Genomic DNA, 23,346 nt, shown 5'->3' with positions numbered 1-23,346 from the left:
TTCATTATTTATGTTTTCAGACTCGGTTTAAGTTTCACCTAGAAATGGGAGTCAAATGTAACTCGGACCAGGAGGACTGTCTTTTATAAAACTGTGTCAATTCTCAGATTTCGTCATTGTTTTGCAGCCCCAGAGCATGAGGATGCCTCCACCATGTCATGTGACGGGACACCGACGTGTGCGTGTGTGTGTGTGTGTGTGTGGTCGCCTTACTTTGGCATTTCTGGTCCACGAAGGTGCTGGCCATCTGGCCCTGGCACAGGATGTCCAGGAAGGTCTGCTGCGATTGGCCGGTGGCCTGTGCCAGTGTGAGCCCCTCTGCGATGGTGGCCATGAAGCTGCCCTGAACCATGTTGAGGATCAGCATCATCCTCGCCGCGTTTCCTGCTTCTCCTGCACACACACACACACACACGAATATATCCTCCTAAGAACAAAGGTTCTTCTTCAAAATCTCAGTCCTGATCGACTGAAGGGCTGCACGGATTAAAAGCCTGATTTTTTTACTTGTACAGGCGCGTGGAAGCTCGTCTACTACAAAGTTTCCCCAACAGTGCCGGGTCTGCGTACCGAGGAAGAAGGACGTCTTCCCCATGGCCTGGAAGCAGCTGCTGCAGTCCTCGTACACCGTCCGGTCCCCCGCCGCCAGGATGACCAGCATCCCGTCGTTGGAGAGCTGCTGGCTTCCCGCGACCGGAGCCTCCAGGAAGCGGCCGCCCCGCGACGTGATCACCTGGTGGCGGCACGAGGAGGAGCCGGTCACACTCCACCGCCTCGAGTCGCCACGTACGTACCTGTGTGTGTGTGTGTGTGTGTGTGTGTGTGTGTGTGTGTGTGTGTGTGTGTGTGTGTGTGTGTGTGTGTGTGTGTGTGTGTGTGTGTGTGTGTGTTTACCTGTGACAGTTCTGTGATGGTCTCTGGGTCCACGGTGGACATCTCCACGTAGCACTTCCCCGGCCGGATGCCCTGCAGGACTCCGCTGGGCCCCAACACCAGCTGCACCACAACACAAACACTTTAAACTCACTGGGAGTACAACCCCGGGGAGAACCACCGGTCTGGGAGGTTCTTCAATTTTGTTATAACAAACAAACAAACAAAACAAAAAAACAAGGCAGATCACATACATGCCGCGCAACTCAAGTCATGTAAAAATGGCGACTCCCTGGCTTGAGCACTAATGAGCACATTTCATCTGATACAGTGGAATTTTACAGTGATTTCATCAGATTTAACCTCTGCTTGATTAAAAACAAACAATAGTTATTGGCGGCCACAATTTTTTCCCTTGATTTTGCTTTCCGTGTCTCTTAAAGGCAGGAAGTTGCCATTTTAAATGACTTGAGGTTCACGGCAAGCCTGTGATCTGCTTTTTTTTTTTTTTTAACCTAACAACCACCAAGACTGGAGAGGCCATCATTTTCAACAAGAGGCCAAAAACAAAGAAAAGACCAAAATCACACCGTTTTGGTGATAAAAACCCGCGAACGGCATAAATAAAACACCAGTTAATTAAGAACAGAGCCAGAAGAGTCCATCTTTTTAAGTGAAGTTTCAGCACCAGCTCATCACTCACATGAATCTTTACATCTTTACACATCAGTGTTGACACGTTTAGCTGTTGGTGTTTAAACAAGAGCAATCCGAGATTTCTGACGTCTGCCCAAAGTTGACCTGGGCTCAGAAGGAGAAAAATAAACGTTTTCCGGATCACCTCCTGAAATGTGATGGGATCTTCCAGGGCCTAATATGTATCCGTGGTGCAGTAGTATTGATGCAATCTTGCTCAGAGGAAACATGTACAAATGTCTTGACGCAATCACGTCCTGTGTGGGAGCAGCGTTCTGAAAAATCTACCCCGTGTCACATGATATTACATCATATTTCAAACCTGCCGCAGAATGTCAGAATTTCTAGTGTGCACCCAGACTGGTTTCTCTTGATAGGATATCTGCTGGCTTCATGGAACTGCAACAGCCATTGACGATTGTCTACATTAAGGCTGCGTCCCAATTCTCCCCCTCGGCCCTTCATCTTACCCCTCCCCCTCTGAAAGGCACGTTCACGAGAGTCTGAGGGGTGAGGGGAAGGGCTATTCACCCCTCTAAACGGAGCATTTACAGATGCACACTATAAACAGAGGGTAGGAGGACATGGCGCTGAAGGACTCGCATTTCACATATATACGCTTCTAAAGTTCTATAAACCTGTTGTGTTTTATACTAGGAAGATTCACATATATACGCTTCTAAAGTTCTATAAACCTGTTGTGTTTTATACTAGGAAGATTCACATATATACGCTTCTAAAGTTCTATAAACCTGTTGTGTTTTATACTAGTAAGATTCACATATATACGCTTCTAAAGTTATATAAACCTGTTGTGTTTTATACTAGTAAGATTCACATATATACGCTTCTAAAGTTATATAAACCTGTTGTGTTTTATACTAGGAAGATTCACATATATACGCTTCTAAAGTTCTATAAACCTGTTGTGTTTTATACTAGGAAGATTCACATATATACGCTTCTAAAGTTCTATAAACCTGTTGTGTTTTATACTAGTAAGATTCACATATATACGCTTCTAAAGTTCTATAAACCTGTTGTGTTTTATACTAGGAAGATTCACATATATACGCTTCTAAAGTTACATAAACCTGTTGTGTTTTATACTAGGAAGATTCACATATATACGCTTCTAAAGTTCTATAAACCTGTTGTGTTTTATACTAGGAAGATTCACATATATACGCTTCTAAAGTTATATAAACCTGTTGTGTTTTATACTAGTAAGATTCACATATATACGCTTCTAAAGTTATATAAACCTGTTGTGTTTTATACTAGTAAGATTCACATATATACGCTTCTAAAGTTATATAAACCTGTTGTGTTTTATACTAGTAAGATTCACATATATACACTTCTAAAGTTCTATAAACCTGTTGTGTTTTATACTAGTAAGATTCACATATATACGCTTCTACAGTTATATAAACTTGTGTTTTATACTAGTAAGATTCACATATATACACGTCTAAAGTTCTATAAACCTGTTGTGTTTTATACTAGTAAGATTCACATATATACACGTCTAAAGTTATATAAACCTGTTGTGTTTTATACTAGTAAGATTCACATATATACGCTTCTAAAGTTATATAAACCTGTTGTGTTTTATACTAGGAAGATTCACATATATACGCTTCTAAAGTTATATAAACCTGTTGTGTTTTATACTAGTAAGATTCACATATATACGCTTCTAAAGTTATATAAACCTGTTGTGTTTTATACTAGTAAGATTCACATATATACGCTTCTACAGTTATATAAACTTGTGTTTTATACTAGTAAGATTCACATATATACGCTTCTAAAGTTATATAAACCTGTTGTGTTTTATACTAGGAAGATTCACATATATACGCTTCTAAAGTTATATAAACCTGTTGTGTTTTATACTAGTAAGATTCACATATATACGCTTCTAAAGTTATATAAACCTGTTGTGTTTTATACTAGTAAGATTCACATATATACACTTCTAAAGTTATATAAACCTGTTGTGTTTTATACTAGTAAGATTCACATATATACACTTCTAAAGTTATATAAACCTGTTGTGTTTTATACTAGTAAGATTCACATATATACACTTCTAAAGTTATATAAACCTGTTGTGTTTTATACTAGTAAGATTCACATATATACACTTCTAAAGTTATATAAACCTGTTGTGTTTTATACTAGTAAGATTCACATATATACACTTCTAAAGTTATATAAACCTGTTGTGTTTTATACTAGTAAGATTCACATATATACACTTCTAAAGTTATATAAACCTGTTGTGTTTTATACTAGTAAGATTCACATATATACGCTTCTAAAGTTATATAAACCTGTTGTGTTTTATGCTAGTGAGAACAGCAGTAGCGCTGCCGTATGTAGCTTCCTGTGTATTTGTTTGGTAGAGACGGTGTTTATAACATTTTATTATTACACTGTAGAGTTCCAAAGTCTTCTAATATGGGTGTTTTGAAAACAGGGACAAACAAGGAAGCTCCTCCGCTTTCACATGGTGAACGAGGAAATACTTCTGAAGTCCAAATACAAAAACTGAAGTAATCCACGTCTCCGTCTATTTCTTCACCTTGATGAGGAAACAGAGCAGCCAAGCTGCTGCAACACGTTGAATTTGGGACGGCAGGACGACGCTCCTGCTGGAAAATCAACAAACATCCGTGGCTCAGCTCTGCTTATGTAACGGCGCCGTGTTATAACGTCACAACTGTGAGGGGGGGGTCCCCAAATCTAAGGGCTGCAACTTGTATCCCTTTGCCCTCGTTTTGGAGGTTAAGGTGGAGGCGGAGGACTAAGGGGTAAACATGGAATTGGGATTGGGCCTAACTGGAAGCATCACACCAAAACTGAAGACCACCACAAAATATGCAGTAGATGATGTCATGAAGCAAAATAAGAGCAGCAGCACAGGGTGTTGGAGTTCATCTGGTCCGACGTGGAGGTGGAGTGTGTGTGTGTGTGTGTGTGTGTGTGTGTGTGTGTGTGTGTGTGTGTGTGTGTGTGTGTGTGTGTGTGTGTGTGTGTGTGTGTGTGTGTGTGTGTGTGTGTGTGTGTGTGTGTGTGTGTGTGTGTGTGTGTGTGTGTGTGTGTGTGTGTGTGTGGACTCACATCTCGAGCGGCCTTGGGGTCTGAGACGCAGGAGAAGGTGATGTCACACATGGAGGCCACCTCTGCAGGGGTCCGGCCGAGCCGAGCCCCCTCCTGGATGAACAGGTCACACTGACACACACACGTACACACTTTACTTCAAAATGTACATAATATGAACATTGTGTCAATTTATTTATTTATTTTCTTATATTTAAACAGCCATTTTCTCTTCATGTTTTGTTGAGACTAAAAACACATCAACCAATGTCTTGAATTACTTCTTTAAACCTGCAGACATGAGCCCTCCTCTGGAACAGCCTCTCTCGCCTCAGTGGAGGAAAGAGCTTATTACAATTCAACCCTTCACTGTTACTGTCTATTTATTCCATTTTATACCACACTTTACTGTTTATATGATTATATGGTGTGTATATTTTTAATATTATTGTTACATGCCTTTTTGCACTGTGGGTCCGAGAGGACTGACATTTCATCTGTGCTGTACGTCATGCATATTGGCACACTTGACGATAAAGCTGACAAATCAACAAAATCAACAAAAGCACTTCAATAGCAAGAAAAGAGCCACATTGGCTCTTCATGACTACCCAGAGTAAACAAAGTACAAACAGCAGTGACTTCTCAGCTTTTCTTTATAATTTGGACTTTTCCCGCTGGTCCAGGGAATGGAAGCTTCTGGTGGGACAGTTTTGACCCGAGGGGGGGGGGGTCCATGTTTATTTTAGAGTCTAGTTCAAGTTCACATTATTTATATTCCAAGCTTTACATAACAATATTGAACAAAATGTCGACTTTTGATATTGTAATCGACCTTCTTTGCACTAAAACGTTGAGCGGTCATGTGACTCTCACCTTCTCCGCCGTACGGTTCCACACCGTGACCACGTGACCCATCTTCAGCAGGTTGGACACGATGCCGCTGCCCATCAGGCCCAGACCCAGGAAGCCTATCCTGCAGGAGCAACATCAGGGGTCAAACTTTAAACACAAGCTGCAGTTTGCATTGTTCTCCCTGTGGGTTTTTTTTTTTATCACTTGCTTCCACAGCCTACGACACTGTGTGACTGTCTGTCCTGCTCACTTGTCCACACCAGACATGTGAATCTCGCTTCTCTACCAGCGATACGAAACATTAGCGATTCATTGAATCCCCTGGTGACACGATAGTCTTGTTCCCTATTTGAGTTTGATTACATGGCGATTCAATTCAACATGACGTAAAGAACCGATACCAACAAGGTAAACGGAAAACAAGAAGCTGCAGGTCCGTGTGGTACTGGAGGAGGAGGATTGATTCTTTATTCAACCTTCATGAGCAGCACGTTGAACAAAAAGGTCCCATTTTGCTTCTAGTCCAGCAGAACTGTGCTTCACTTTCTGCTTCTTCTTTTGGTTCCTCTTAAAAAGCACAAGACAAAAAAAAAGCTGTTCTTTTCACAGCAGCAGGATTTGGAACCAGATTCAACATGTGGAAATAGTTTTATCACACTGTCACAGCGTAAACAGTCAGACAACAACAACAACAACAACAATCACTATGAAGGAGGAACTTAACGTGACTTTCAATAAAGCAACGTCCACATTCCTTCTGCCAGACTGACTCTACACTAAGACCTCTAATGTAAATAATAATAAGAATAACAATGATGGTCGCTCTTTCACAACTGTTATTTTACTGTTATTTGTCAGAAGCAGCTGCTGTAAACAGACCGACTCTCACTGACTCGTACTCAATGTAAATAACAACAAACACATACAAATAAACAGATCTGACTGTAAATGATCTCACTGTTAAAACCTTCCTTGGGGGTTTATTTCATGTGGGGTTTTTATTTCAGGAAGACTAGTTGACTAGTTTAGATTAGTTCACAATAATATAGTGATATATGTGCTGAACACTCCTCCAGGTTCAGCAGCATGACATTCCTCACAAAGCTTGTCAACTTTACCAAACCAAAGTTCTTCTCAACGCCTGATTTGATGGTGCGTTCAATGTGCCTCGGAAACACAGGCCACAATCAAATAGAAAAAATACCACGTGCAAAACAAATATTCACGTTGTATGCTTTTTTAAAAACCACATGGTGAAAAAGTGGATGCAGCCGTGGATTTTACCGACGCAGACAGGCGGTGACCGATGGAGCTCCGATTCTCCTGGAAACTGCACCGATGCACAATGAAGGTTTATTCCAGATTTTTCACGCTGCAGCGCTGCTTCACTTCTCACGATGAATCCCCCCGGTAACTTACTCTGAAGGATACATCATCTCCACGACAGTTAATAACAAGAAGGCCGTTGCTCGGCTAATCCCCCGCCGGAGGGCTTTATATTTTCTCACAAAGCCAGTTCTAAGGCAGCACACTTGGTACGCTAGAGGGTGTTCCATGGGTCCTAGTAGATAATTATGTAGAATCTGAAAGGTCTTCTTCATAAGCTATGTCAAAATACGTCTCCAGAGCCCAAAAGGGTTTTTAAGCACTTCGTGACCCTGTGACCTTCTTAATATGCAAATTAGGTAAAGGTCACCATAGTATCCCTTCCCCCTCTGAGATGTATCCACATGTGAAGTTTGGTCACTGTGGGCCCAGGGGTTGCCGAGATATAGGTAGAAACGTTCGTTCGAACGGACGGACGTACGGAGACTGTTTCAAGATCCCCCTTCGGGGCCTATCAGCCACGGCGGGGGATAAAAACGGTCATGATCACACATGACGCGTCAATATTCCAACACAAAACGCTCTAACATCAAATCTAACTATGACATTATTGAAAAAAAATTTTTAATTTTTTTTTACGATAGTACGTTCATTGTACTTTTATTCTACACTTTGCCCCCCCCCCCATCATAGTTTAATTTCCTTGTATTTCATCTTACTGTATATTTTGCTCCCCTTAGAACCTATTATACTTTATTATAGTTTGTGATTTTTATCTTATTTTAATTTTAGTCCTATTTTTTTTAATCTACTTATTATTACTCTTACTGTAAATACTTTTGGCCCTTAGAGTTCTTGATAGTCATTGTATATAAGATACCTCTATTCTTATCTAACTGTTGCACATTTCTTGTCTTTCCTACTCATGAGTCCTGAAGAGCAGAAGGGAACAAGTACATTTCTCCTTTGTGAGATCAACACAGGCTTATCTTATCTTATCTTAAATATACCTGCGTCTGTGTCGTTATGAAGTGATATTGATTGATACCGTCCCTATAATCTAATGTTGAATCCTTTTAGGAAATCAAACACACGAATGGAAAAAAAGTCCTTGTGACGTTTTGGGGGTTTTAAGCAGGAAGTTGTGAGAAACGTGACCACGGGGGAGAATTATGGCCTGGAAGTGCAAAACTCTACAAACTTGAGAAAACACCTCCGAATGTAAAAAAAAAAAAACACTTCCAAGTCCACCGGAACACAACGGAACCTGTTGACGGGAGGGCGTCACCGATGCTGCCAATGGTTTATTATTGTAACCAGGAGAAACCAAACAGCATGTTAAAACATGAGGGTCCCTCAAGAAAAAAGGTTGGGAATCACTCAGGCATAGTTTTAATTCCCCTCATTTATTTACATTTATTTAGTCTCGAAACCAAAAGTCTAATAAAATCCTTCCAGTACGCTTATTTGTGATCAGGCAGCACAAGGAACAGTCCCCGTTATGCATCCATGACAATATGCAGCCGCCGCTACATTTCTGAAGGATTTACTTAAATCACGACTTCAAAAATCAAACAACCAGCCAGTGTTGTAACCGACGTGGTAGATTAGTAGAAAATGTTATATTGGTTGAGATGTTTTACAGCAGGGCTGCTCAATACGTCGATGGCGATCTACCGGTCGATCGCAAAGGTAGTAATAGTAGATGGCATGACATTAGAAATAAAATAGACGCTGGTGTAATGAAACTAATTTACCTTTCCGAATCCAAGTACAATCGAACGCAGCGTCAGATGACGGCTGAATTTTTCTGACCTTCAGGTCACTGCACACGCGCAAACGACGATGCTAAGTGTGGCAAAGCTAACAAGCTAGTCAGCGAGTTAGCGCAAATTCGAAGCCCCCCCAAAAATGAGTGGGGGAGCTGGACCAAGTGAGAAGACGAAGACGTGTCACTTTCATGAGGAAATGGGAGGTGGACTTTTTTTTCACAAAGTCATTTTCGAAGTGCGTTTGTCTCGTCTGCCAGTCGACCGTCGCAATACCAAAGAATCAAAGTAAACTCAGGTAATTACAAAGAATGTTCATAGTTAATTATGTCGTGTTGCACAATATTGGCTCATACGGTTTTGCAAGGTACATCATTATACCTTGTACATGTAAAGAATCCTCAATATATTTGAAAATAAATATACGTTTTGCATTTTTGTAGAGGGTAGATCACTTTGACTTGGTCGTTTCATAAATAGCTCGCAGGCTGAAAAAGTGTGGGCACCCCTGCTTTACAGTATTTCTTGGGTTTCGACACACAAATGACTCCAGCTGGGACATTTGGACGAAGACAACAGGGACGAAGAGTCGTCATGGCGAGATGCGATTGGAGCGTCGGTACCTTTTGTCTGTGGGCGTGATGCTGCCGTTGATGGCTGTGCTGTCGGCCGCTTGGATGGACGTTGAGCCCGAGTCCTGCACGAGCACATTGGAGAAAAAAACAACAAACAACTAAGTGTTTAAACGACTTTAAGCGACTTCGACGTTCCTCATCGGCCACGCAACAGGTTCACTGACGTCTTCCAGGATCTTCAGGCGCTTGCTGATGGGCTCCATCGACGAGGCCGGCTGTGGAGACAGAACGAGACGCCACGTCAACGTCAAACACTCGCGGCTCCGGTGTGCCAACGCTAAACGGGAAGCAGAAACGACTTTCAGTGACTCTCGGGTCCCGGTTTCAACTTTAGCTGGTTTTCATTTCACATGTTGGCGTCATTAATAACAGTTGGAAAGACAAGCAGCTTTGACTGATCGTGTGGTGATTAAACAGTCGATACCACGTGGTTAGTTGTCGACGGTTTCTTTGTCCGCTGGCTAATCTGGCATGCTCTGGCTGGAAGCTACAACACGCAGGATTATTGAGAATTAAAATGAGAGCGAGAACAAGGAAGCAGACGAACCCATGCGGAGGTGAAAGGTACTTTTCAAACTGATATAAACGTGAGATCACACAATGCATCCTGTGGTATTTGACATGATTAAAAGCTAGGAGGTGGAGGCGAGCTAATCCAGCAGAACGTTGCCACGGCGATTGGGCCGACGTAGTCGACCCCAGTGGTGGATTTAGTCTGAGTTTTCCAGGATCAAATGGGGACGTGAGTTGTGGTGGCAGGCTGGAGCTCCATGAAGAACAGTGGGAGGACGTGGGACAAGACGTAGGACGTCGTCCACCCCGTTTATCAGACGGACCTCGGTCGGTCAGTGGATGGACGCTGCAGACGGTTCGTGAAAAGGTGCTTTTTAACTGGACAGATCAGAACGACGGACCTGTAGGTCAGTGAACCACACGTTGTACTTTCTCATGACTGAACAGTTTGGGTCATTTTAACAACACAAACGTGAACAAACGGGTTTCTATGCACTTTGTGTTGAGACTCTTGTTTTAAGGCAGAGCTTTCAGACGGTCAGCTGGATCTGTCTGCACGGTCAGCATGGTGGGAATCCCTGGTTAAACGTGTGGAACTGAAAACCAGGTCCAGGAGCTGCTTGGCGAACGGTGTCAGTCACAGTGTGACAGTGTTAGAGGCTAGTGGGACACTTGATGGTGTCGACCAGTGTTTTTCAACCACTGTGCCGCGGCACACTGGTGTTTCCTCCAGATCTAGTCAGGTGAGCCGTGGGAAATGATCCAATTTCACATTTCTTTCTAAAAATCATTTGCTCTCACAGGCGCTGTCAGCAGTGAGAGCAGTGTGTTGCAGAGTAATCATGTATAAATACTCTTCACCACTAGAGGGCAGCACAGAACTTTGCTGGTGAAATATAAAGTGACAGACGTCAGTGTGGTTAATCTCCACCTCCTGCTACCATCTTGTATCAAAGTACTGTGTCAGTGACAGTGATGGAGAAGTTTTTGAAAAGGAAGAATGTGAACCAGGATCTCAGCTCTTCATCCATCAGGTCCAGGTTTCACACTGAGGGAGTCACAATTTAAAAAATGATAATTGGGAAATACTTTTTTTCTGTATTTATTTGATTCCTGTTGATAAAACGTTGATGAGAACGACTTTATATTGTTAATAGAGGCTACAGAGTTTCACATTTTTAGGTGGTAGTGGTGTGCCTCCAGATTTTTCCAAACAAAAAAGTGTGCCTCGGCTCAAAAAAAGGTTGAAAAACACTGGTGTAGAAAATCCACAACTGAACACTCAGAGGTGTTGATCAGGGGCATTTCCAGAGGGGCAAGAGGGGCGACTGCTGGTAAGTGGAACTCGACACCTTCCACTTCCTCATTCTGGTTGTTTGTGACTGAAGTGTGTGATCATGTAGAGCTGAGATCATCGTCTTACCTTCTCAGACTGGCTGAGTAGGAAGTGATGGAAATGTGGGTCGTCCTTCACCGGCTGCAACACAAGAGCAGGTCATCGGTGTGTGTGTGTGTGTGTGTGTGTGTGTGTGTGTGTGTGTGTGTGTGAGGAGACCAGACAAGAACACTAAGTATATGTGGAGAAATGCTGACACATCAAGTCTCTGAGAGGCTGCTGAGGTGTTTTACAGAGTCCCGTGGACCAGGGGCGTCAAACTGGAAACTCAAAACATTTCAACCCTTTAAAGGTTTTTAATTAATTAATTAAATACACACATCATGAACACGTTCACAATTAATGTAGTTTCTACCTTGAAAGAATTAAAGAATGGCCATAGCAACGCTCATATAAATCAGAGTACCAAAGTATGAAGTGAAATGATATGAAACTAAAAGAAGAACAATACCGTGGAATGAATAAAGACATGAAAATGATCAGTGTTGCTAATTTAGCCAAAAACAAGCAGCCCTTAGTGCACAACTGGAGAACGGCAAATTATTTAGTTTGTTCTTTGAAGAAAAGCTTCCAGATGTGATCCTGTTGAAGTGTGTGACCCTCTGCTTGTTAGACCCCCCTGTAACGTGAAGCGATCTCGGGGGGGGGGGGGGCTCGTGGTTTTAGCATGACGGTGGACGGGCGAGTCCAGAATCTACCTTCCCCTCACAGTCCTACTGGAACCTGGAGCTCAAAGTCCGCAAGCAAAAGACAGAACCTGGGAGTGTGTGGAGCGGCTGCACGAATCATTCTGGCCGACGAGGTCAGAGAGACCTGGGTCCTGGTTCAGGTCCTCCAGGAGGATTCAAGGTTCATGCAGTGCTGCTGGAAGCAGCCGGTCGACCCACAGAGCCAGTCAGCGCGTCGCTGAGGGAGGGAGGGAGGGAGGGAGGGAGGATGTGTCGGCTGAAGGTACGAGGAACGTCGGGGCCGCGAGACTCAAAAATCCAGCCCGTTTCAGTTTTGCCTCCATTGTCTCATTCTAAAAACTGTTCACATCAGCTGTGGCGGACATTAAATCCAACAGCAAAAACAAATGATCACAACAGATTCAGTCTTAGTGTTTTAGATATGCTGAAATGTACGTTTGGACATTGAACGCAACATTATTTTCATGTGAAACGGTCGTTACAGAATCACTGAGTTCAGATCAAAGCCACCATGTGATGTAATGTTACGCGTAACCTCTCTGTGGTAAAACTCAAGATATTTTGACGGATCCTTCATCCTTCGTCAATAAAACGTGTATAAACTGATAATCGGGAACAATAAGAGTCGTGTGATTGTTTTTTTAAAGCGCCACATCCTCGGCCTCCACGCGTCCCCGACAGCGAGCGGCGAGCTGGATGTGTGGGTCGAGCCGGGCTCAGTGTGAAGAGCACACGGCGAGCAGTCGGGACTGAGCACCACACAGGGTCAAGAGAGGGGGGTGGGGGGTGGGGTGGGGGGGAGAAAAAGGTCAGCAGCTGTTTGGTCAAGCCAAAAGGTTAAAGGTCGGGTAGAAGAACGGCAAGGCAAGAGGCAGGCTCGGTGGGAGTAGTGGGGGAGGTAGGGTGGGGGTGGGGGGGGGGGCGGGGGAAGCGGGTGGCGTTCACCTACGCTGGTCTCCCATTTGAATCCTGAGCCGGGTCCGGCCCCCAGCCTCTCATGAGTGGACGGTTCGGGGTCAGAGTCAGTTAAGTCCTTAAGAGGAGAGAGACACAGTCACCTTTAAATGGAGGGGGGGGAGGAGGAGGAGGAAGGGGGGGGTTCTCCGTCGAATGCAGACAAGATGGTGCCGAGTTCCCTGGAGAACCAGCTCTAATCTCCATTTCTACCGTTTTCCATAGTAGCCCAGAAACACCATGTTTTTAAAAACTCTTCAGTGAAAATCCCCCCCAGAGTATTGATTTGCTGATTTGTCACATAGAATTTATCAGCCAGCAACATCGGCTCCGTCATGCCCCGCCCCGCCCCACTCTGCCTCTGATTGGCCCGTCCGTCCTCCTGCGGCACAGTAAACAAACATCAACCAATCAGATCGGTCAATCCAACGGGGGACCAGCCAATCAGAGGCAGAGGTGGGCGCTCTGGTTCCAAGACGACGACGAGTGGAGCCTCATGGGGGATGTGGGGGTGGGGGTGGGCGCACACCACCCTGACACCTATTGGCCAACCTGCGCATTTCTCCTATTTCTATTACCGAAGCTCTGTTTGACACGTTCAAACTTTTACGATCTAGGTTGTTGTTGTTGTTGTTGTTGTCGTCTGGTCAAGTGCCTGACATTCTCCGTTTTATCAGAAAACAGTTCAGTTTTTCAATTTCCTTTGACGCATTGTCCAAATGTTTTTCAACTATTAAAAACAACATTTAGCCGGATCCAGGAGTTCAACGAGAAAATACAAACTCCATCTCGCTCTGCATGATTCAGCTCTGACCTCATGAGTCATTTCAGTGGCTTCCTGGTAAAAAAAACAAAAAACATATTTCCCTGAAGCTGCGAAATGCATTTCACTTTTTAAAATGAGGAGAGCAGCTTGTAAAATTAAAAATACACACAGAAACTTATGTTGCTTTGATAAAGTTTTAAGACATTTGTTGCATTTTTAACCACTGAAACCATTGAACATTTTGGCCGTTTAGTTTTTTTTTAATTTTCACTTCTAGTCGTAAAACAGAATTTCCTTCCTTTCTTTTCTAACTGTTTTGAACACTTTTTAGTCGGAAGTCATTTTAGATTGTCTGGTGTGCAATAAAAAAAAAAAAAAAAAGGTTCAATTGCATGTAGTTTAGGAGCTTCATGGAGCAAAATGCTCTGATCTAAATGTACAGTCAGGCGCAGGAGACGCTGAAAATAAAAACACCCAGTGTAAAGAAATCTGCATGTTTGAAGCCAAAACTAGAAGTTGATTTGCGAATAAAATGAGAAAGTGTGGGAAAACAAAAAGAGCACTTCCTGGTTGGAGGCTGTGTTGGACGGTTCAGTTAGACTGCAGACAAAGAGACGGAGTGGAATGAAGCGATGGTGTGTGATGGTTTGTGACGGTGACGTTCTCCGGGGCACCGACCTTCTCCGAAGGGTCTTTCAGAGCACTGAGGTCCTCGTCGTCCTCCTCCAGGATCTTCAGGGGCTTCTGCACCGCCTTCTTTCCTTTGCAGTCTCCTTTGCCTTCGGAGTTCTGCGACAAACAGTTTCTTTTTGTTTATGGGCTGCAGGAAGCCAAGCCTTCTTATTTTAGTTTAATTGTACGTACAGCACAGCAAACAACGTCTCAACGTCTGCTTGAGACAAAACCACATTCAAAAAGTCTATACTTTTATCTAAAATCGAAGTGGTCTGCCTTTCACTATGAGAAATGTCGAGTTTACAACCAAAGTTGTCAGAAAGAACGTCCTGGAGCTTCTAGAACAAACAAACCGAAACAGATGAAAATGGCCAATAGGCAAAGATTGCAGTTTAAACCAGCGACACAGTTCAAACTGGAAAACTGACAACCGATCTGAATCATATCACTTCATGAATCCAACAAAGCTGCAGCTTTGACAACGACCACAAACCAAACATACAACTCTACCAACAGTTACCGCTTGAATGATGGACGTGTTTTGAAGCTGCAGATTCAATTTCATTTGGTGTAAAAATGTACATGCAGTTTAAAACGTTTAAAAGCTTTTATCTGTCCGGTTGTGTTGATGAAGGTTTAGACCAGGGGTCGGCAACCCGCGGCTCTTTGTCCCACTGCAGTTCATCCTGGAGGGACGTAAGGAGGCAAAGCCACCCAGAGAGGGACGTAAGGAGGCAAGGCCACCCAGAGAGGGACGTAAGGAGGCAAGGCCACCCAGAGAGGGACGTAAGGAGGCAAGGCCACCCAGAGAGGGACGTAAGGAGGCAAGGCCACCCAGAGAGGGACGTAAGGAGGCAAGGCCACCCAGAGCGCAGTCCCTCTACAAAGAGTGGTAAAATGTAGGGTCGTGATCGACGCAGCGATGTGACGTCATTACAACAATAATGACATGAAGAAGGTAGAATTGCGGCTGCAGGTCATGACAGCGGCTCAACTGGTATCTGAAGCTGGGAGCTTCCTGTACCTTTCAGAGTAAAAGCGCTGCGGAGCGCCGACAGTTCCAGGAGGTTCATTGCAGACTTGTTGAGAGTGACGGAACATTCTAGTGAATTACACAACAACTACAGGACATTAAAGCCAAACCACTCACACTCATGGTTCTAACAATCCACATCTCCCACATTTATCTTCCATTTTAATAATGTGTCGCGATAAAGGAGCCGATAGCTGCAATGCATTATGGGAGTTTCTGTTTGTGGTGTTTTAAATGTAATAATTGGGGTTTATGTTAGGTTTGTAGTGTTGATAATAATTGTGTTTTTGTTGCTTAGTTCATGTAGTTTAGTTTATTAGTTGTAAGTTGTCGACCAGCAGTGAAGAAGGTTTTGTGTGTCGTGTCGTCCTGGCATGGTCTTCCTGTGGGACTGTCAAAATAAAATGTGTGTCTCTCTGGGTGTTGTGTTCAGTGGGAAACGGGACCAAATGGCTCTTTGAGCATTAAAGGTTGCCGACCCCTGGTCTAGATCTAAAGTTAAACAAAACGGCGTTGGCCTGTGTCCTGCTGCTGATCACCCACTGCCTTTCCCATTTCTCAACTATCACTCTCCACTCACCACGTACTAAACTACTGCTTGTACCCGAACTGTCGCCAAGGAAACCATCCTCACAAACTGGAAATCAAAAAAGAATATCAGTAGACATCAATGGGAAAATCTGCTGTCTGACTAGATTATTATTATTACTATATTATTATTATTACGGAACCTCAGTCGACGCTCCCTGGATTTATGACAATAGAACCTCCATTCCAAAACAAACTCATTCAATTTCTACAAAGTGGATCATTTCACCTTTTTTTTTTCTCTTTTGCTCCTTTCTATGTTTCTATACAAACTATTTCCTTTCTCCTGTTTCCTCCATAAACATAACCAAGTCACACACACACACACACACACACAATGTAAATAGTATTTGAGGTAGCGCTTGTTTGTATTACTTTTGTATATAGAATGTATTGTTCATTTTCACACATCTTTGGAATTGTTTACTGTTTTTGTTTTGTTTATCTGCACTACCTTAAATTTAAAAGAAAGGCTTTTTTCAACTTACAGACAGGGGACTTTTTTTTTTTTTTTTTAATGATTTTAACAGACCAACAGATGTGCGGACATCTTATATCGTATTTTCTGAAGACAACGTGTAAATAATAAAGAGATGAGAATCTGCCTGGTCCAAAAAGAAAAAAGGCCTTCTTCACAAGGAGACGAGCTCGGAGCGAGGGAGCGGGAGAGAACGAGTGCGGGAGGACGGCAAAGCAGGCTAAAGCCAACCAACAAAAAAAAACAAAAAACTAAACTCTCGTATCGTTAAACCAGGCAAAACCGTAGGTTCCTCACAGACACAGATCCCTGAACTGTACAACCTCTCGGTGATTCTGGGACTATAAGTTGCACTTTTTGCCCCGTACTTTGTCTGGTCCTGCAACGGAAGAGTCCGGAGTGGCTTGTCTATCAAAATATACAACAGGTATAACACAGTGAGTGTGGCGAGCGCCTGTCCTGTTCCCGTCTTTTCCACCGAAACCACGGAGAATGAAACAGACGCCATCACTCCGCCGTTACCGTAGCCACCAGCGTCGGCGTCAAATTAGCCGTTAGCTTAGAGGTCAATCAGCGTTAAGTCAACCAATGCTAGCGGTGAGATGAGCTTCCCCGCACTGCCTCAACCTCACGTCTGACATCCCCGGAACTTGTCTTTCCAGATTAAATGTCTGAAATGAAATCAATTTCCAAATAAATTCGACTTCTACTTCAGTGGAACTTACACAGGGTTTTTTTTCTCCCCTCTTCGTGATGCAGCTCTTTGACTGGTGCGACACTCAGAAGTGACTTCTAGTCCAGGAAACTACGGTACAACGTATGCACGACTAAAAGAAGAAAAAACCCAACCCACACACACCTAAAAGAAATAACAAAAGTGCTCCTGCCATCTTACCGAAATATAATCTTCGACTCAGTTGCTCCAGTAGATCAAAGTTTTGATATGTTGAATGACTTGGCCTCCAAACCAAAATGCCATTATATCGTATAATACAGACTTTATAGTTGGTCTGTGAAGACTCTTCCAAACCAACGTGAGGAGTTATTTTTGTTTAAATCAAGCCGAGATCGACAGATAATTTGTTCCCCTTTACTAGAACTATGTGTCTCTGGACATAGAGCCAATAATAATAATGAAAAAAAAAGTTTTGGATTCAGTAGAATAGATTTGAAGAAGATGTTTGTTTTGCACTGTGGATCGGTGGAGGGGATCACCTGCTCTTTCCCCTTGGCTTTCTTCAGGAAGTCCTCCACTGCATCCACCGCCTGCTGGAAGCGCTTTCCTTTATTTATCTTGATCATTTCCTCTTTATGGGCGTGGTACGGCTTCAGCTGCTCCACTTTGATCCAGGCACTGCACACACACACACACACACACACACACACACACACACACACGGTTACTTCTCCTGCAGATTACCAGGTAAAACGGCTCTTCACCTCCAGCGAGTGGCAGAAAGCGACAGACGGACAGAACTCACTGGTCCTCGGTTCCAAAGAACTTGACAAAGTGACATTTCTTGCCTCTGGGCTTCTTCAGGTCTTTTGGAGGACTGACGACCTGAAATGAGCAGAAACATTCAGGTAAGAGGAGGAGGGGGAATCATTCTCATGTTCCCCGTTTCAAAAAGGAACAATAGGAATACAAACATCTTCAATGAACATGATTCTGAATGTTTCAAAACATTAAGGGCAGAGAGAGAGAAAAATAAAATCGTATTTCAAAGCTAGACTGTCCCAGTCCCTCAGACTGGAGCTCAGTCAACAGCAGAGATCAGCGAGTCGTCTTCTGGAAACTACCGTGGGCTCGTGTCGCCTCATCACATTGAAGCACAAGCTCTTCTGGTGGACGTGTTCGTGAAACGAGGGAGAGCTGCTCATGCGAGGAGCTTTTATAGAACCAGAAATATCACATACTGCCATCAGGAGTCCCGCTCATTTAGAGGAACGTGTGTAACACTGTACAGTCACACTTTAGGAACACACGCTACATTTAGCACGTCAAATATAACGTGTGGTCAATGTCACTGATATTGTGGAGTTGCACAGTATTTGCATCAAGTTGTGTTACATAATCATGCTTTTCCTTTGAATCTGAAAGAATGATCTCAACATAAAATGACTCCTCTATCGGGGTTCGGGTTAAGGAGTCAATGTGCGTCCTTGCCCGTCCACACCTCACAGCTCAGCTGGCAATTTTGAATTTCTCCACCCTGGGACTCATGCTAACAAAAAACAAAACAAAAAACCACACACAAGAAACAGCGTTCTCATGTGGACCGACTCTCAGTCAACAGTTAAATCCACCTTTCATATATTTTACACACTCAGCCTTTGTACTACAGTAAAGCAGCTTTGACATCATGTGCACATCACAAGAATGCAATATTATTGGAATCGATCGTGGATTGGGCTGATCAATGCTCACCTTTCCTGGCCATGGTGGGTAGCGGCCCAGCTTCCCCCTGAAAGAAAGAACGAGGACGTGTTGAAGCCACCGGCCAACGAGTCGGACTATTGTCAGGACTGGAATTATGACATCATCAACACCAAAGGACCAAGTTCTGATTCCCACTATGATCAGGAACAACACCTGGTTGAAACATGCTTAGGGTGACCCTCGTCCACCATTTCTCGTCAAGCTAGCGTAAAGCACCGACCAGAGCAGAGCAAAAGCTCACCTCATTGTCCGATGGCGCTTTTACATCTAGTGGCTGGAGTTCAATTCTAACACTGAAGCGCCGCAATTGTTTGAACAGACTGAGAATTTTCACTGAGTGAGCAGCATGAATGTGAAACGCACAGCAGATCAAACAGAGCACAGTGCGTGAAGAGAACTCCAAATCAGACCTCTGAATTCATCATACATTCCTCACAGATTCTTAGAAGAGGCAGTGGAATCCCCCTCGCACCTAATTTAAAAAATAAAAAAAACAAGACAGTTTCTCAGATCTGCAACAGATTTTCTGCAACATGCGCTGATCTAAGAAAAGCCCGAGGCCATGAGACCCCAGACCACACTGCAGTGATCGCGACGTACGTCAGACAGTCATTACCGATAAAAATGCCCCTGGTCCGGTTAATATCCTCTTAAAATCGGTCTCACGCCCGGATTTCGAGAGACGAAGAGACTCAATGTTTTCTGTTTCTTTGGTCTGGATCCGAGGTTCAGGACAGACTAGATGGAGTGACCCGGACCAAACCATGAATACAGTCCGTCTCCTGGTTCTTCTACGATCAGTGACGTATCACGTTTTAGAGTGACTCAATGACGTGGCTCTCACTTGGCTCTGTTAACGGTGGAAAAACAACCGGTTCTTTGGCGGCGCTCATTAAGATCTGATCCTGAACTACAACCTGGTTCTTTCTGGTGGAAAAGCCCTAGATGTTGGGCCGGCTTAGCCCCCGTGGAGCCCCTGAGAGGCCGGGGCTTTGGTGGCGGAAAGGCAAAGAACTGGTGCTAAATCTGACCCTGGCAACGAACTTGCACCGAGTTCTTTCTGGTGGAAAAAGCCTCCTTCATGGGGCTCTGGAGGAGCACCAGGAGACCGTGTGGGGCTCTGGAGAAGCATCAGGAGACCGTGTGGAGATCTGGAGGAGCACCAGGAGACCGTGTGGAGATCTGGAGGAGCACCAGGAGACAGTGTGGAGATCTGGAGGAGCACCAGGAGACAGTGTGGAGATCTGGAGGGGCATCAGGAGACCGTGTGGAGATCTGGAGGAGCACCAGGAGACAGTGTGGAGATCTGGAGGAGCACCAGGAGACAGTGTGGAGATCTGGAGGAGCATCGGGAGACCGTGTGGGGCTCTGGAGGAGCATCGGGAGACAGTGTGGAGATCTGGAGGAGCATCGGGAGACAGTGTGGAGATCTGGAGGAGCATCGGGAGACAGTGTGGAGATCTGGAGGAGCACCAGGAGACCGTGTAGAGCTCTGGAGTAGCACCAGGAGACCGTGTAGAGCTCTGGAGGAGCACCAGGAGACAGTGTGGAGATCTGGAGGAGCACCAGGAGACAGTGTGGAGATCTGGAGGAGCACCAGGAGACAGTGTGGAGATCTGGAGGAGCACCGGGAGACAGTGTGGAGATCTGGAGGAGCATCAGGAGACCGTGTGGGGCTCTGGAGGAGCATCGGGAGACAGTGTGGAGATCTGGAGGAGCACCAGGAGACCGTGTAGAGCTCTGGAGGAGCACCGGGAGACAGTGTGGAGATCTGGAGGAGCATCAGGAGACCGTGTGGGGCTCTGGAGGAGCATCAGGAGACCGTGTGGGGCTCTGGAGGAGCATCGGGAGACAGTGTGGAGATCTGGAGGAGCATCGGGAGACCGTGTAGAGCTCTGGAGGAGCACCGGGAGACAGTGTGGAGATCTGGAGGAGCACCGGGAGACAGTGTGGAGATCTGGAGGAGCACCGGGAGACCGTGTGGAGATCTGGAGGGGCATCAGGAGACCGTGTAGAGCTCTGGAGGAGCACCGGGAGACCGTGTAGAGCTCTGGAGGAGCACCGGGAGACCGTGTGGGTTGAGGAGAAGCAGCAGAGACGTTCAGGCGAGCGGCTCCATGTTTACGCACACGGAAGCTTCTATATCCGCTTACGCCAGCTGAGCACAACACGACCCCAACAAAGCATTCTAAAACCTTGAGACGGAACTTTGCACTTTTAACATTAAACATTTCCGAACAGTAAGACACGACTCCTCGGCCAGCCGTGTCCGGGACGAGCAGAGACGTGCGTTCCGAACCGGTTTTTATCCGTTTGCTTTTGGACGCTTTAACGACGGCTGCTAGCCGCGAGCAGCTAGCTTAGCATTGTGTTTGGGTCGCAGAGAGAACCCCGGGCCAGACTACACCCGGACCGTCAACACAGCAGCGGGCCGGGCCGGGCCGGGCCGGGCCGGGCCGCCGCGCCCTGGACCCGAGGAGGAACCACCCAGCCGGAGAGAGTTGAAGTGTCCACTCACCACACCAGGTCCCCGATCCGCAGATGAACCGTCGCCATCTTGCAAGTTTAATAAAACGTCGCACTGAATGAGAGGAAGAGACGACACTCACTCTCACACACACACACACACACACACACACACACACACACACACTCACACGACGCGCGCGCGCGCGCATTGCACGTGAGGACGATCCCCTTCCGGTACGTAACACCTCCCCACACACACACACACATACACACACACATACACACACACACACGAAATGTAAATAGAACACAAAAAAACGTCCCACATCACAAAATATTCTTCATGCGCTGCCAAGTCTACGTATCAGAAAAAAAGGCGTTTATACTTATAAAAAAGTTTATGTTCACAGTAATTTTACGTCACATGATCGTAAAATAAATAGTTTTTGTGAGGAGTTTGTTTATTATTATTATTATTATTATTATTATTATTATTATTATTATTATTATTATTATTAGTAGTAGTAGTAGTAGTAGTAGTAGTAGTAGTAGTAGTAGTAGTATTAATTTTTCCAAACCACATTAATCAACAATCATTTCGGTCCAGTTTCCACATCCAGCCCAGTTTGACCTTCAGTGTATCATGGTGCAGTGAAACAGCCCATCATGTATTTGAAAAACAATTTTTTTTTAAGATCAGCGCCTGAGCAAAGCAGTGCAAGACCCTATTGGAATGCAAGGAATTAGCATTATTATTTTATTACCCTTTTACAAAATGGCGTTTTGATGCGTTGATGCTTGACATGCTCAGACCTCTGTGAAAATTGGCACAGACCTCAGACCTGCGTCTGGCAAAGATGGCTCCATAGCTCCCCCGACATTGTTTTCGCATGTGCAACATCTGGGCCAACAGGTTTCACCTACATCCCAAGAATTTTGGAGATTTTTGCAGCATGTCAGGCCACATGAAAACGTCACTGGCTTCCCCTGATCATCTCTTGCAAGTCGATATGCCAATATCCAGTCACAGACATAGCACCACCTTCCATGAAGTTTAAGGAATTATAATTTCAGGTACCCTGGACCCAAACTTTGCGATATCATCCTTGTGATTGGTAGAGATATGAAGCACATCAGGACACAGAAAAAAAATATGTCAGCAACACCCAGACTCCAAGCCCAATGGGAAGTCCGTCATTTGGCGTTAGCTGTGAAATTAATGTGTTGATCTTCCTCCTACATGATGAATCCAAGCGACTGAACGTTTGGCCTGCAAATACAACAGGCCTTCATGATTAAAATCCGTATTAAAATTCTACCATAACAGTCAAAGGTCTGACTGACGGTTCACTATGTAACAGGGTGTGACAGTAACTCTGCTCTACACGCTGCAATATGTTGACTTCCAGACCAAGATAGTCACAGTAAGAGCGCCACCTGGTGGATGGACAGGGAATGCTCCATAACAAGGACCCATTCAACGCTGCTTGCAGCTTTAATTTCCTTTATTTTAGTACAGATAAGCAGGAGAGAGCAATAAATAAGTTGAATTCTATATTTCTATTTTACAACCAACCCCCTCATAAAAACAAAACAAAGAAAGATCAGTCCATTTCCAGCCCTTTTTAATAAGTTACAGTTAAACAGTAACATGTTGAAAATCCTTTTCCTTTACTTGTATACTGCATTGGTTTTTAATATTTTATCGCAACTGAAAACGTTATCACTTTAATACTTTGCTCATAAAGCTTCCCCAGGGAGGTGTTCTGGGCATGTCCCTCCGGTAGGAGGCCTCGGGACAGACCCAGGACACGCTGGGGGGACGATGTCTCTCGGCTGGCCTGGGAAGAGCTGGAGGAAGTGTCTGGGGTGAGGGAAGTCTGGGCGCCCCTGCTGAGACTGCTGCCTCCACGGCCCGGCCTGGATAAGCGGCAGAGGATGGATGGATGGATGGATGGGCTTGCAACAAAATGTACATCTATTGATTTGAATGCCTGGACTATTCCTTTTGAGATTCATATTGATAGAATTCTTTATGTAGTTTAGCATCTCTATCATTTCTTTTTCATCACATAATGTC

The 23,346-nt window shown here is 44.6% G+C and overlaps 1 protein-coding gene across 3 annotated transcripts in view; it reads right to left on the bottom strand.

Moving 5' to 3' along the window:
* The window catches only part of glyr1 (glyoxylate reductase 1 homolog (Arabidopsis)), a 24,415-nt gene extending 2,921 nt beyond the window's left edge, over positions 1-21,494 (bottom strand). Inside the window, exons 1-14 of one of the 3 annotated variants that reach the window (XM_080510834.1) lie at positions 21,316-21,494; positions 18,786-18,822; positions 17,839-17,918; positions 17,573-17,711; positions 14,262-14,372; positions 12,813-12,896; positions 11,202-11,255; positions 9,430-9,480; positions 9,254-9,327; positions 5,557-5,656; positions 4,702-4,812; positions 895-996; positions 571-733; positions 214-393 (exon numbers count right to left, since the gene is read on the bottom strand). In XM_080510834.1, coding sequence (XP_080366960.1) covers positions 214-393; positions 571-733; positions 895-996; positions 4,702-4,812; positions 5,557-5,656; positions 9,254-9,327; positions 9,430-9,480; positions 11,202-11,255; positions 12,813-12,896; positions 14,262-14,372; positions 17,573-17,711; positions 17,839-17,918; positions 18,786-18,822; positions 21,316-21,353 — 1,324 coding nt within the window. In that variant the 5' untranslated portion in view covers positions 21,354-21,494. The remainder of the gene's footprint in view (positions 1-213; positions 394-570; positions 734-894; positions 997-4,701; positions 4,813-5,556; positions 5,657-9,253; positions 9,328-9,429; positions 9,481-11,201; positions 11,256-12,812; positions 12,897-14,261; positions 14,373-17,572; positions 17,712-17,838; positions 17,919-18,785; positions 18,823-21,315) is intronic. The other 2 variants (XM_080510835.1, XM_080510836.1) reach the window with 2 other exon arrangements.
* Between the last annotated feature and the right edge of the window lie 1,852 nt (positions 21,495-23,346).

Source organism: Blennius ocellaris (genome assembly GCF_963422515.1).
Source record: "Blennius ocellaris genome assembly, chromosome: 16".
Lineage (NCBI taxonomy): Eukaryota > Metazoa > Chordata > Actinopteri > Blenniiformes > Blenniidae > Blennius > Blennius ocellaris.
The sequence above is the reverse complement of the archived record's forward strand: the minus strand, read 5'-3'. Positions and strand labels throughout refer to the sequence as shown.